Consider the following 14088-nt stretch of genomic DNA (forward strand, 5'->3'; position numbering starts at 1 on the left):
GTCCCTCTGAGACAGGACTGCTGTATGTTCTACTGAGACAGGACTGCTCTATGTTCTACTGAGACAGGACTGCTGTATGTCCCTCTGAGACAGGACTGCTGTATGTTCTACTGAGACAGGACTGCTGTATGTCCCTCTGAGACAGGACTGCTGTATGTCCCTCTGAGACAGGACTGCTGTATGTCCCTCTGAGACAGGACTGCTGTATGTCCCTCTGAGACAGGACTGCTGTATGTTCTACTGAGACAGGACTGCTGTATGTCCCTCTGAGACAGGACTGCTGTATGTTCTACTGAGACAGGACTGCTCTATGTTCTACTGAGACAGGACTGCTGTATGTCCCTCTGAGACAGGACTGCTGTATGTTCTACTGAGACAGGACTGCTGTATGTCCCTCTGAGACAGGACTGCTGTATGTCCCTCTGAGACAGGACTGCTGTATGTCCCTCTGAGACAGGACTGCTGTATGTCCCTCTGAGACAGGACTGCTGTATGTCCCTCTGAGACAGGACTGCTGTATGTCCCTCTGAGACAGGACTGCTGTATGTCCCTCTGAGACAGGACTGCTGTATGTTCTACTGAGACAGGACTGCAGTATGTTCTACTGAGACAGGACTGCTGTATGTTCCTCTGAGACAGGACTGCTGTATGTCCCTCTGAGACAGGACTGCTGTATGTCCCTCTGAGACAGGACTGCTGTATGTCCCTCTGAGACAGGACTGCTGTATGTTCCTCTGAGACAGGACTGCTGTATGTCCCTCTGAGACAGGACTGCTGTATGTCCCTCTGAGACAGGACTGCTGTATGTTCCTCTGAGACAGGACTGCTGTTTGACCTCTGAGACAGGACTGCTGTATGTCCCTCTGAGACAGGACTGCTGTATGTCCTCTGAGACAGGACTGCTGTATGTCCTCTGAGACAGGACTGCTGTATGTTCCTCTGAGACAGGACTGCTGTATGTCCCTCTGAGACAGGACTGCTGTATGTCCCACTGAGACAGGACTGCTGTATGTTCCACTGAGACAGGACTGCTGTATGTTCCACTGAGACAGGACTGCTGTATGTTCTACTGAGACAGGACTGCTGTATGTTCTACTGAGACAGGACTGCTGTATGTTCCTCTGAGACAGGACTGCTGTATGTTCTACTGAGACAGGACTGCTGTATGTCCCTCTGAGACAGGACTGCTGTATGTCCCTCTGAGACAGGACTGCTGTATGTCCCTCTGAGACAGGACTGCTGTATGTCCCTCTGAGACAGGACTGCTGTATGTTCTACTGAGACAGGACTGCTGTATGTTCTACTGAGACAGGACTGCTGTATGTCCCTCTGAGACAGGACTGCTGTATGTCCCTCTGAGACAGGACTGCTGTATGTTCTACTGAGACAGGACTGCTGTTTGACCTCTGAGACAGGACTGCTGTATGTTCCTCTGAGACAGGACTGCTGTATGTTCCTCTGAGACAGGACTGCTGTATGTCCCTCTGAGACAGGACTGCTGTATGTCCCACTGAGACAGGACTGCTGTATGTTCCACTGAGACAGGACTGCTGTATGTCCCTCTGAGACAGGACTGCTGTATGTCCCTCTGAGACAGGACTGCTGTATGTCCCTCTGAGACAGGACTGCTGTATGTTCTACTGAGACAGGACTGCTGTATGTCCCTCTGAGACAGGACTGCTGTATGTCCCTCTGAGACAGGACTGCTGTATGTCCCTCTGAGACAGGACTGCTGTATGTTCCTCTGAGACAGGACTGCTGTATGTTCCTCTGAGACAGGACTGCTGTATGTCCCTCTGAGACAGGACTGCTCTATGTCCCTCTGAGACAGGACTGCTCTATGTCCCTCTGAGACAGGACTGCTCTATGTTCTACTGAGACAGGACTGCTGTATGTCCCTCTGAGACAGGACTGCTGTATGTCCCTCAGACAGGACTGCTGTATGTCCCTCAGACAGGACTGCTGTATGTTCCTCTGAGACAGGACTGCTGTTTGACCTCTGAGACAGGACTGCTGTATGTTCCTCTGAGACAGGACTGCTGTATGTCCCTCTGAGACAGGACTGCTGTATGTCCCTCTGAGACAGGACTGCTGTTTGACCTCTCACCCTAACCATTGACAGTGATTACTGCATTGTTGGGTTCAGAGCTGGCAGAAGTACTTGTGACTTTACAAGTTGAAACACACACAGACAGTAACTAGATCTCCCAGTGATACAGCAGGTTGGGAGATCATAAGGAGGACAACAGCACCACCTAGCACCCACACAGCACCCACACAGCACCCACACAGCACCCACACAGCACCCACACAGCACCACCTAGCACCACCTAGCACCCACACAGCACCTAGCACCCACACAGCACCCACACAGCACCCACACAGCACCCACACAGCACCCACACAGCACCACCTAGCACCACCTAGCACCCACACAGCACCTAGCACCCACACAGCACCCACACAGCACCACCTAGCACCACCTAGCACCCACACAGCACCTAGCACCCACACAGCACCTAGCACCCACACAGCACCCACACAGCACCCACACAGCACCTAGCACCCACACAGCACCCACACAACACACAGTACCTCCCCCTCCTCTCCCTCCCCCTCGTCTCCTCCCCCACCTCTCCCCTCCCCACCCCTCCTCCCCCCACCCCCCACCTCTCCTCCCCCTCCCCCCACCTCTCCCCTCCTCCCCCCACCTCTCCTCCCCCACCTCTCCTCTCGTTCCCTCCCCCTCGACCCCCCACCTCTCCTCCCCTCCCCTCGACCCCCCACCTCTCCTCTCCTCCCCCACCTCTCCTCTCCTCCACCTCCACCTCTCCCCTCCCCCACCTCTCCTCCCCCTCCCCCCACCTCTCCTCCCCTCCCCCCACCTCTAGTCCCCTCCCCTCCACCCCTCCACCTCTCCTCTCCTCCCCCCACCTCTAGTCCCCTCCCCTCCCTCCACCCCCCCACCTCTCCTCCCCCTCCACCTCTCCTCTCCTCCCCTTTCCTCCCCCCCACCTCTCCCTCTCCTCCCCCTCCTCCCCCTCTCCTCTCCTCCCCTCCCCCCACCTCCCCCCACCTCTCCTCCCCCCACCTCTCCTCTCCTCCCCCACCTCCCCTCTCCCCACCTCTCCTCTCCTCCCCCACCTCCCCCCACCTCTCCTCTCCCCCCCACCTCTCCCCTTGACACTAGTAAAGTAACAGCAGTAACACAGGAGATCAGTGTTCATATAACCTGATGTAGCCGGCCTTTCAATCTGGTCCTGTCTGGGTGGTGTCCATATAACCTGATGTAGCCGGCCTTTCAATCTGGTCCTGTCTGGGTGGTGTCCATATAACCTAATGTAGCCGGCCTTTCAATCTGGTCCTGTCTGGGTGGTGTCCATATAACCTGATGTAGCCGGCCTTTCAATCTGGTCCTGTCTGGGTGGTGTCCATATAACCTGATGTAGCCGGCCTTTCAATCTGGTCCTGTCTGGCTGGTGTCCATATAACCTGAAGTAGCCGGCCTTTCAATCTGGTCCTGTCTGGGTGGTGTCCATATAACCTGATGTAGCCGGCCTTTCAATCTGGTCCTGTCTGGGTGGTGTCCATATAACCTGATGTAGCCGGCCTTTCAATCTGGTCCTGTCTGGGTGGTGTCCATATAACCTGATGTAGCCGGCCTTTCAATCTGGTCCTGTCTGGCTGGTGTCCATATAACCTGAAGTAGCCGGCCTTTCAATCTGGTCCTGTCTGGGTGGTGTCCATATAACCTGATGTAGCCGGCCTTTCAATCTGGTCCTGTCTGGGTGGTGTCCATATAACCTGATGTAGCCGGCCTTTCAATCTGGTCCTGTCTGGGTGGTGTCCATATAACCTGATGTAGCAGGCCTTTCAATCTGGTCCTGTCTGGGTGGTGTCCATATAACCTGATGTAGCAGGCCTTTCAATCTGGTCCTGTCTGGGTGGTGTCCATATAACCTGATGTAGCAGGCCTTTCAATCTGGTCCTGTCTGGGTGGTGTCCATATAACCTGATGTAGCCGGCCTTTCAATCTGGTCCTGTCTGGGTGGTGTCCATATAACCTAATGTAGCAGGCCTTTCAATCTGGTCCTGTCTGGGTGGTGTCCATATAACCTGATGTAGCCGGCCTTTCAATCTGGTCCTGTCTGGGTGGTGTCCATATAACCTGATGTAGCCGGCCTTTCAATCTGGTCCTGTCTGGGTGGTGTCCATATAACCTGATGTAGCCGGCCTTTCAATCTGGTCCTGTCTGGGTGGTGTTCATATAACCTGATGTAGCCGGCCTTTCAATCTGGTCCTGTCTGGGTGGTGTCCATATAACCTAATGTAGCCGGCCTTTCAATCTGGTCCTGTCTGGGTGGTGTCCATATAACCTGATGTAGCAGGCCTTTCAATCTGGTCCTGCCTGGGTGGTGTCCATATAACCTGATGTAGCCGGCCTTTCAATCTGGTCCTGCCTGGGTGGTTCTCTTCTGCACTGCTCAACCAATCCAGTAAATGTTCTGCACTGTTCAACCAATCCAGTAAATGTTCTGCACTGTTCAACCAATCCAGTAAACGTTCTGCACTGTTCAACCAATCCAGTAAACTTTCTGCACTGTTCAACCAATCCAGTAAATGTTCTGCACTGTTCAACCAATCCTGTAAATGTGGAGGAGGAGTTAAGCTGGAGTGTCTGCTTGTTAACGTCCAAAAGAGGAAGTTGCGTCACAACCAGAACATCCACAGGCTCTCTGTTTCAGTTCCCCTGACAACCAGAACATCCCCAGGCTCTCTGTTCCAGTTCCCCTGACAACCAGAACATCCACAGGCTCTCTGTTCCATTTCCCCTGACAACCAGAACATCCACAGGCTCTCTGTTCCAGTTCCCCTGACAACCAGAACATCCACAGGCTCTCTGTTCCCCTGACAACCAGAACATCCACAGGCTCTCTGTTCCCCTGACAACCAGAACATCCACAGGCTCTCTGTTCCAGTTCCCCTGACAACCAGAACATCCACAGCCTCTCTGTTCCAGTTCCCCTGACAACCAGAACATCCACAGGCTCTCTGTTCCAGTTCCCCTGACAACCAGAACATCCACAGGCTCTCTGTTCCATTTCCCCTGAAAACCAGAACATCCACAGGCTCTCTGTTCCCCTGACAACCAGAACATCCACAGGCTCTCTGTTCCAGTTCCCCTGACAACCAGAACATCCACAGGCTCTCTGTTCCAGTTCCCCTGACAACCAGAACATCCACAGGCACTCTGTTCCGTTTCCCCTGACAACCAGAACATCCACAGGCTCTCTGTTCCGTTTCCCCTGACAACTGGATGCATCCGGTTTGTAGCCCCCTTGCTGAGGGTGGAAACCATGTGGTCTTGAACGGAAATGAACCCAAAGAGAGAGAGACACACACACACACACACTATAAGGTCAGGACTCTCTCCTTTCATACCACATCCCTGTCAGACTGCATCACACACACTCCCCCTCCCTGCAGGCCGCTAAGCCCTTTGGGAAATTACTGTCATGGGATTTCCTCTGGGCCATATGTCACCTCACACACACACACACACACACACACACACACACACACACACACACACACACACACACACACACACACCTTTGTATCCAAAGCAGGAAGTAACAGATTCCGTGTCCCACAAGGCACCTAGTGACGATGTTCTGCCATCTAGTCAGAGCAACATCAGGCGGAAGAGGAAGTCCTATAGGGTATCGTTAAGGCCGGGAGGCCGGGTTAGGGTCGGGAGGCCGGGTTAGGGTCGGGAGGCCGGGTTAGGGTCGGGAGGCCGGGTTAGGGTCGGGAGGCCGGGTTAAGGTCGGGAGGCCGGGTTAAGGTCGGGAGGCCGGGTTAAGGTCGGGAGGCCGGGTTAAGGTCAGGAGGCCGGGTTAAGGTCAGGAGGCCGGGTTAAGGTCAGGAGGCCGGGTTAAGGCCGGGAAGCCGGGTTAAGGTCAGGAGGCCGGGTTAAGGTCGGGGAGGCCGGGTTAAGATCAGGAGGCCGGGTAAAGGTCAGGAGGCCGGGTAAGGTCAGGAGGCCGGGGAGGCCGGGTTAGGGTCGGGAGGCCGGGTTAGGGTCGGGAGGCCGGGTTAGGGTCGGGAGGCCGGGTTAGGGTCGGGAGGTCGGGAGGCCGGGTTAAGTTCGGGAGGCCGGGTTAAGGTCGGGAGGCCGGGGTAAGGTCGGGAGGTCGGGAGGCCGGGTTAAGGTCGGGAGGCCGGGTTACGGTCGGGAGGCCGGGTTACGGTCGGGAGGCCGGGTTAATGTCGGGTTAAGGTCGGGAGGCCGGGTTAAGTTCGGGAGGTCGGGTTAAGGTCAGGAGGCCGGGTTAAGGTCAGGAGGCCGGGTTAAGGTCGGGAGGCCGGGTTAAGGTCGGGAGGCCGGGTTAAGGTCGGGTTAAGGTCGGTTTAAGGTCGGGTTAAGGTCAGGAGGCCGGGTTAAGGCCGGGAGGCCCGGGTTAAGGCCGGGAGGCCGGGTTAAGGCCGGGAGGCCGGGTTAAAGTCGGGAGGCCGGGTTAAGGCCGGGTTAAGGTCGGGAGGCTGGGTTAGGGTCGGGAGGCCGGGTTAATGTCGGGAGGCCGGGTTAAGGCCGGGTGAAGGTCGGGAGGCCGGGTTAAGCTGGGATAGAATCCGCTGTGTTCAACCAGGCCACAGTATTGCTCATTTACTGTCCTTTCTAGTCAGTTAGCCATGTTTCAGTCTGTATTCGATTATACTGGGGATTTACTGATTATACGAGTTGATCAGGAAGTTTATCGGCAATGTTGTTCCCACTGTGACTATTAAACCCTAGCCTAACCAGAAACCGTGGATACATGGCGGCATTCGCACAAAATTGAAAGCGCAAACCACTGCATTTAACCATGGCAAGGGGACAGGGAATATGGCCGAATACAAACAGTGTGTTTATTCCCTCCGCAAGGCAATCAAACAGGTAAAACGTCAGTATAGAGACAAAGTGGAGAGTCGCAATTCAACAGCTCAGACACGAAACGTATGTGCCAGGGGCGTCTACAGACAATCAGGGACTACAAATGGAAAACCAGCCAAGTCGTGGACACAAACATCTTGCATCCGGACAAGCTGAACACCTTCTTCTCTCGCTTTGAGGATAATACAGTGCCACCGACGCGGCCCGCTACCAAGGACTGTGGGCACTCCTTCTCCATGGCCGACGTGAGTAAGACACTTAAAAGTGTTAACCCTCGCAGGGCTGCAGGCCCAGACGGCATCCCTAGCCACGTCCTCAGAGCATGCACAGACCAGCTGGCTGGTGTGTTTACGGACATATTCAATCTCTCCCTTTCCCAGTCTGCTGTCCCCGCTTCCTTCAAGATGACCACTGTTGTTCCTGTACCCAAGAAAGCAAAAGGTAACTGAACTAAATGACAAATCTGTCATCATGAAGTGCTTTGAGAGACTAGTCAAGGATCATACCACTTCTACCTTACCTGACACCCTAGACCCAGTTCAGTTTGCATACCACCCCAATAGATCCACAGACGATGCAATCGCCATCGCAACGCACACTGCCCTATCCCATCTGGTCAAGAGGAATACCTATGTAAGAATGCTGTTAATTGACAATAGCTCAGCATTCAACACCCTAGTACCCTCCAAGCTCATCATTGCGCCCTGTGCAACTGGGTCCTGGACTTCCTGACGGGCCGGCCCCCAGGAGGTGAAGGCAGGAAACAGCAGCTCCACTTCGCTGATCCTCAACACAGGGGCCCCACAAGGGTGCATGCTCAGCCCCCTCCTGTACTCCCTGTTCACCCATGACTGCGTGGCCATGCACGCCTCCAACTCAATCATCAAGTTTGCAGACGACACAACAGTAGTTAGGCTTGATTACCAACAATGACGAGACGGCCTACAGGGAGGAGGTGAGGGCCCTGGGAGACGAGACAGCCTCCAGGGAGGAGGTGAGGGCCCTGGGAGACGAGACAGCCTCCAGGGAGGAGGTGAGGGCCCTCGGAGACGAGGCAGCCTCCAGGGAGGAGGTGAGGGCCATGGGAGACGAGACAGCCTACAGGGAGGAGGTGAGGGCCCTGGGAGACGAGACAGCCTCCAGGGAGGAGGTGAGGGCCCTGGGAGACGAGACAGCCTCCAGGGGAGGAGGTGAGGGCCGTGGGAGACGAGACAGCCTCCAGGGGAGGAGGTGAGGGCCCTCAGAGACGAGACAGCCTACAGGGAGGAGGTGAGGGCCGTGGGAGACGAGACAGCCTCCAGGGAGGAGGTGAGGGCCCTCAGAGACGAGACAGCCTCCAGGGAGGAGGTGAGGGCCCTGGGAGACGAGACAGCCTCCAGGGAGGAGGTGAGGACCCTGGGAGACGAGACAGCCTCCAGGGAGGAGGTGAGGGCCCTCGGAGACGAGACAGCCTCCAGGGAGGAGGTGAGGGCTCTGGGAGACGAGACAGCCTCCAGGGAGGAGGTGAGGGCCCTGGGAGACGAGACAGCCTCCAGGGAGGAGGTGAGGGCCGTGGGAGACGAGTCAGCCTCCAGGGAGGAGGTGAGGGCCGTGGGAGACGAGGCAGCCTCCAGGGAGGAGGTGAGGGCCGTGGGAGACGAGACAGCCTACAGGGAGGAGGTGAGGGCTCTGGGAGACGAGACAGCCTACAGGGAGGAGGTGAGGGCCGTGGGAGACGAGACAGCCTCCAGGGAGGAGGTGAGGACCCTGGGAGACGAGACAGCCTCCAGGGAGGAGGTGAGGGCCCTGGGAGACGAGGCAGCCTACAGGGAGGAGGTGAGGGGCGTGGGAGACGAGACAGCCTCCAGGGAGGAGGTGAGGGGCCCTCGGAGACGAGACAGCCTCCAGGGAGGAGGTGAGGGGCCCTCGGAGACGAGACAGCCTCCAGGGAGGAGGTGAGGGCCCTGGGAGACGAGACAGCCTCCAGGGAGGAGGTGAGGGCCCTGGGAGACGAGACAGCCTCCAGGGAGGAGGTGAGGACCCTGGGAGACGAGACAGCCTCCAGGGAGGAGGTGAGGACCCTGGGAGACGAGACAGCCTCCAGGGAGGAGGTGAGGGCCCTGGGAGACGAGACAGCCTACAGGGAGGAGGTGAGGGCTCTGGGAGTGTGGTGCCAGGAAAATAACCTCTCACTCAACGTCAACAAAACAAAAGGAGATGATCGTGGACTTCAGGAAACAGCAGAGGGAGCACCCCCCCATCCACATCGACGGGACGGCAGCGGAGAAGGTGGAAAGTACCTTGGTGTACACGTCACTGACAAACTGAAATGGTCCACCCACACAGACAAGAGGCTGAAGAAATTTGGCTTGGCACTTAAAACCCACAAACTTTTACAGATGCACAACCGAGAGCATCCTGTCGGGCTGTATCACCGCCTGGTACGGCAACTGCACCGCCTTCAACTGCAAGGCTCTCCAGAGGGTAGTGCGGTCTGCACAACGCATCACCGGGGGGAAACTACCTGCCCTCCAGGACACCTACACCACCCGATGTCACAGGAAGAACAAAAAGATCATCAAGGACATCAACCACCCGAGCCACTTCCTGTTCACCCCACTATCATCCAGAAGGCGAGGTCAGTACAGGTGCATCAAAGCTGGGGACCGAGAGACTGAAAAACAGTCAAGCCATGTTTCTGTTTCAGTCTATTCAGTTAGTGAAGCCATGTTTCAGTCTCTATTCAGTTAGTGAAGCCATGTTTCAGTCTCTATTCAGTTAGTGAAGCCATGTTTCAGTCTCTATTCAGTTAGTGAAGCCATGTTCCCGTTTCAGTCTCTATTCAGTTAGTGAAGCCATGTTTCAGTCTCTATTCAGTTAGTGAAGCCATGTTCCTGTTTCAGTCTCTATTCAGTTAGTGAAGCCATGTTTCATTCTCTATTCAGTTAGTGAAGCCATGTTCCCGTTTCAGTCTGTAGTCAGTTAGTGAAGCCATGTTTCCGTTTCAGTCTGTAGTCAGTTAGTGAAGCCATGTTTCCGTTTCAGTCTCTATTCAGTTAGTGAAGCCATGTTTCAGTCTCTATTCAGTTAGTGAAGCCATGTTTCAGTCTCTATTCAGTTAGTGAAGCCATGTTTCAGTCTCTATTCAGTTAGTGAAGCCATGTTTCAGTCTCTATTCAGTTAGTGAAGCCATGTTTCTGTTTCAGTCTCTATTCAGTTAGTGAAGCCATGTTTCCGTTTCAGTCTCTATTCAGTTAGTGAAGCCATGTTTCAGTCTCTATTCAGTTAGTGAAGCCATGTTTCAGTCTCTATTCAGTTAGTGAAGCCATGTTTCAGTCTCTATTCAGTTAGTGAAGCCATGTTTCTGTTTCAGTCTGTAGTCAGTTAGTGAAGCCATGTTCCCGTTTCAGTCTGTAGTCAGTTAGTGAAGCCATGTTTCCGTTTCAGTCTGTAGTCAGTTAGTGAAGCCATGTTTCCGTTTCAGTCTGTAGTCAGTTAGTGAAGCCATGTTTCTGTTTCAGTCTGTAGTCAGTTAGTGAAGCCATGTTCCCGTTTCAGTCTGTAGTCAGTTAGTGAAGCCATGTTCCCGTTTCAGTCTGTAGTCAGTTAGTGAAGCCATGTTTCAGTCTGTAGTCAGTTAGTGAAGCCATGTTTCTGTTTCAGTCTGTAGTCAGTTAGTGAAGCCATGTTCCCGTTTCAGTCTGTAGTCAGTTAGTGAAGCCATGTTTCCGTTTCAGTCTGTAGTCAGTTAGTGAAGCCATGTTTCCCTTTCAGTCTGTAGTCAGTTAGTGAAGCCATGTTTCTGTTTCAGTCTCTATTCAGTTAGTGAAGCCATGTTCCCGTTTCAGTCTGTAGTCAGTTAGTGAAGCCATGTTCCCGTTTCAGTCTGTAGTCAGTTAGTGAAGCCATGTTTCCGTTTCAGTCTGTAGTCAGTTAGTGAAGCCATGTTTCCGTTTCAGTCTGTAGTCAGTTAGTGAAGCCATGTTTCAGTCTCTATTCAGTTAGTGAAGCCATGTTTCTGTTTCAGTCTCTATTCAGTTAGTGAAGCCATGTTTCTGTTTCAGTCTCTATTCAGTTAGTGAAGCCATGTTCCCGTTTCAGTCTGTAGTCAGTTAGTGAAGCCATATTCCCGTTTCAGTCTGTAGTCAGTTAGTGAAGGCATGTTTCCGTTTCAGTCTGTAGTCAGTTAGTGAAGCCATGTTTCCGTTTCAGTCTGTTGTCAGTTAGTGAAGCCATGTTCCCGTTTCAGTCTGTATTCAGTTAGTGAAGCCATGTTTCAGTCTGTAGTCAGTTAGTGAAGCCATGTTTCAGTCTGTAGTCAGTTAGTGAAGCCATGTTTCCGTTTCAGTCTCTATTCAGTTAGTGAAGCCATGTTTCAGTCTCTATTCAGTTAGTGAAGCCATGTTTCCGTTTCAGTCTCTATTCAGTTAGTGAAGCCATGTTTCATTCTCTATTCAGTTAGTGAAGCCATGTTCCCGTTTCAGTCTGTAGTCAGTTAGTGAAGCCATGTTCCCGTTTCAGTCTGTAGTCAGTTAGTGAAGCCATGTTCCCGTTTCAGTCTGTAGTCAGTTAGTGAAGCCATGTTCCCGTTTCAGTCTGTAGTCAGTTAGTGAAGCCATGTTCCCGTTTCAGTCTGTAGTCAGTTAGTGAAGCCATGTTCCCGTTTCAGTCTGTAGTCAGTTAGTGAAGCCATGTTCCCGTTTCAGTCTGTAGTCAGTTAGTGAAGCCATGTTCCTGTTTCAGTCTCTATTCAGTTAGTGAAGCCATGTTCCCGTTTCAGTCTGTAGTCAAGTCAAATGTTATTTGTCACATGAGCAGAATACAACCTTACAGTGAAATGCTTACTAACAAGCCCTTAATAACCATCAATGCAGTTTCAAGAAAACACCTAAAAAAAAAGTCAGTTGAATGCATTCAGTTGTCCACCTGACTAGGTATTCCACCTTTCCCTGTTGATGAAGCCAGTGACTGAAGCGGTGAACTCCTCAATGCCATTTGAAGAATGTCCTGTAGTTTAGAATCACAGTGGGGACGACGTCCTCGATGCTTATTGATGAAGCCAGTGACTGATGCGGTGAAGTCCTCAATGCCATCTGAAGAATCCCAGAACATGTTCCAGTCTGTGATAGCAAAACAGTCCTGTAGCTTAGCATCTGCTTCATCTGACCACTTTTTTATAGACCGAGTCACTGGTGCTTCCTGATTTAGTTTTTGCTTGTAGGCAGGAAGCAGGAGGATAGAATTATGGTCAGATTTGCCAAGTGGAGGGCGAGGGAGAGCTTTGTACGAGTCTCTCTGTGTGGAGTACAGGTGGTCTAGAGGTTTTTTCCCTCTGGTTGCACATTTAACACGCTGGTAGATATGAGGCAAAACTGATTTTGGGTTGAACGTTGGCTAACAGTACGGATGGCAAAGGCAGATTAGCCACTCGTCGCCTGATCCTCACAAGGCGATCTCCTTCCGCGAAATCTCTGTTTGTTTCTCCAGCGAATGACGTCGGATGTTGGCCTGTTTGGGTGTTTGGAGTATATCATTCCCGTCCGACTCATTAAAGATCAATTCTTTGTCCAGTTCGAGGTGAGTAATCGCTGTTCTGATATCCAGAAGCTCTTTTCAGTCATAAGAGACGGTGGCAGAAACATTACGGACAAAATAAGTTACAAACAAAGTGACAAAACAAAACAGAACAGCACGGCTGGTTAGGAGCCAATAAAACACGGCAGTTATCCTCTCCAGGACATATAGAGAGTTAGTCAATTCATGTTTCTGTTTCAGTCTGTAAACTCCAGCCACAGCTCAGCCACACAGCCCCTCAGCCACACAGCCACACAGCCTCTCAGCCACTCAGCCACACAGCCACACAGCCCCTCAGCCACACAGCCACACAGCCTCTCAGCCACACAGCCTCTCAGCCACACAGCCCCTCAGCCACACAGCCACACAGCCCCTCAGCCACACAGCCACACAGCCCCTCAGCCACACAGCCACACAGCCCCTCAGCCACACAGCCTCTCAGCCACACAGCCACACAGCCTCTCAGCCACACAGCCTCTCCTCAGCCACACAGCCTCTCAGCCTCTCAGCCACACAGCCTCTCAGCCACACAGCCACACAGCCCCTCAGCCACACAGCCACACAGCCTCTCAGCCACACAGCCACACAGCCTCTCAGCCACACAGCCCCTCAGCCACACAGCCACACAGCCTCTCAGCCACACAGCCACACAGCCTCTCCTCAGCCACACAGCCTCTCCACAGCCACACAGCCTCTCAGCCACACAGCCACACAGCCTCTCAGCCACACAGCCTCTCCTCAGCCCCACAGCCTCTCAGCCACACAGCCTCTCAGCCACACAGCCTCTCCTCAGCCACACAGCCTCTCCTCAGCCACACAGCCTCCCCTCAGCCACACAGCCTCCCCTCAGCCACACAGCCTCCCCTCAGCCACACAGCCTCCCCTCAGCCACACAGCCTCCCCTCAGCCACACAGCCTCCCCTCAGCCACACAGCCTCCCCTCAGCCACACAGCCTCCCCTCAGCCACACAGCCTCTCCTCAGCCACACAGCCTCTCCTCTCTATCATCCAACTAACTACTGGGACATGATAAACGGAGGACAGAGGAATCTGGGACAGGAGAGCTAAAACTGTCTGATATTCTGAAGTGCTTCTGCTCGCTAACCTAACTGCTGCTCGCTAACCTAACTGCTGCTCTCATCGCTAACTGCTGCTCTCATCGCTATCTGCTGCTCGCTAACCGCTGCTCGCTAACTGCTGCTCAAATAGAGAGTTCCTGAGAGTCTGCCTGTCTGTCTGTTTAGAAGCAAGAGGAGGAGGGAGAGGACGAGGAGAAGGAGGAGCAGAAGGAAGATGAAGAGAAGCAGGCAGAGGAGAAGAGGAGTGTTACCGATGTCCCAGTGTTCATAGCAGACAGTAACCTCTGTCTCCACCTGTCTTTCCCTGCCGCCACGTCCTCCTCCCGCTGCACAGGCTGCAACACAGAGCATGGCTGAACACAGGACACACAGCCAACACACACACGCCTTCCCACCGTCCAATCATATCCCTCCAGCCAACACACACGCCTTCCCACCGTCCAATCATATCCCTCCAGCCAACACACACGCCTTCCCTCCCTCCCCTCCAACCATATCCCTCCAGCCAACACACACGCC

At 53.6% G+C, this 14088-nt stretch overlaps 1 protein-coding gene across 1 annotated transcript in view; it reads right to left on the reverse strand.

Moving 5' to 3' along the window:
• Nucleotides 1–13904, reverse strand: part of LOC106591682 (anoctamin-2-like) — a gene marked incomplete at its 5' end in the record, with an annotated part of 33582 nt that extends 19678 nt beyond the window's left edge. The window contains one exon of the mRNA XM_045711899.1: nt 13821–13904. Coding sequence (XP_045567855.1) covers nt 13821–13904 — 84 coding nt within the window. The remainder of the gene's footprint in view (nt 1–13820) is intronic.
• Between the last annotated feature and the right edge of the window lie 184 nt (nt 13905–14088).

Source organism: Salmo salar, unplaced genomic scaffold (genome assembly GCF_905237065.1).
Source record: "Salmo salar unplaced genomic scaffold, Ssal_v3.1, whole genome shotgun sequence".
NCBI classification, from domain to species: Eukaryota; Metazoa; Chordata; class Actinopteri; order Salmoniformes; family Salmonidae; genus Salmo; species Salmo salar.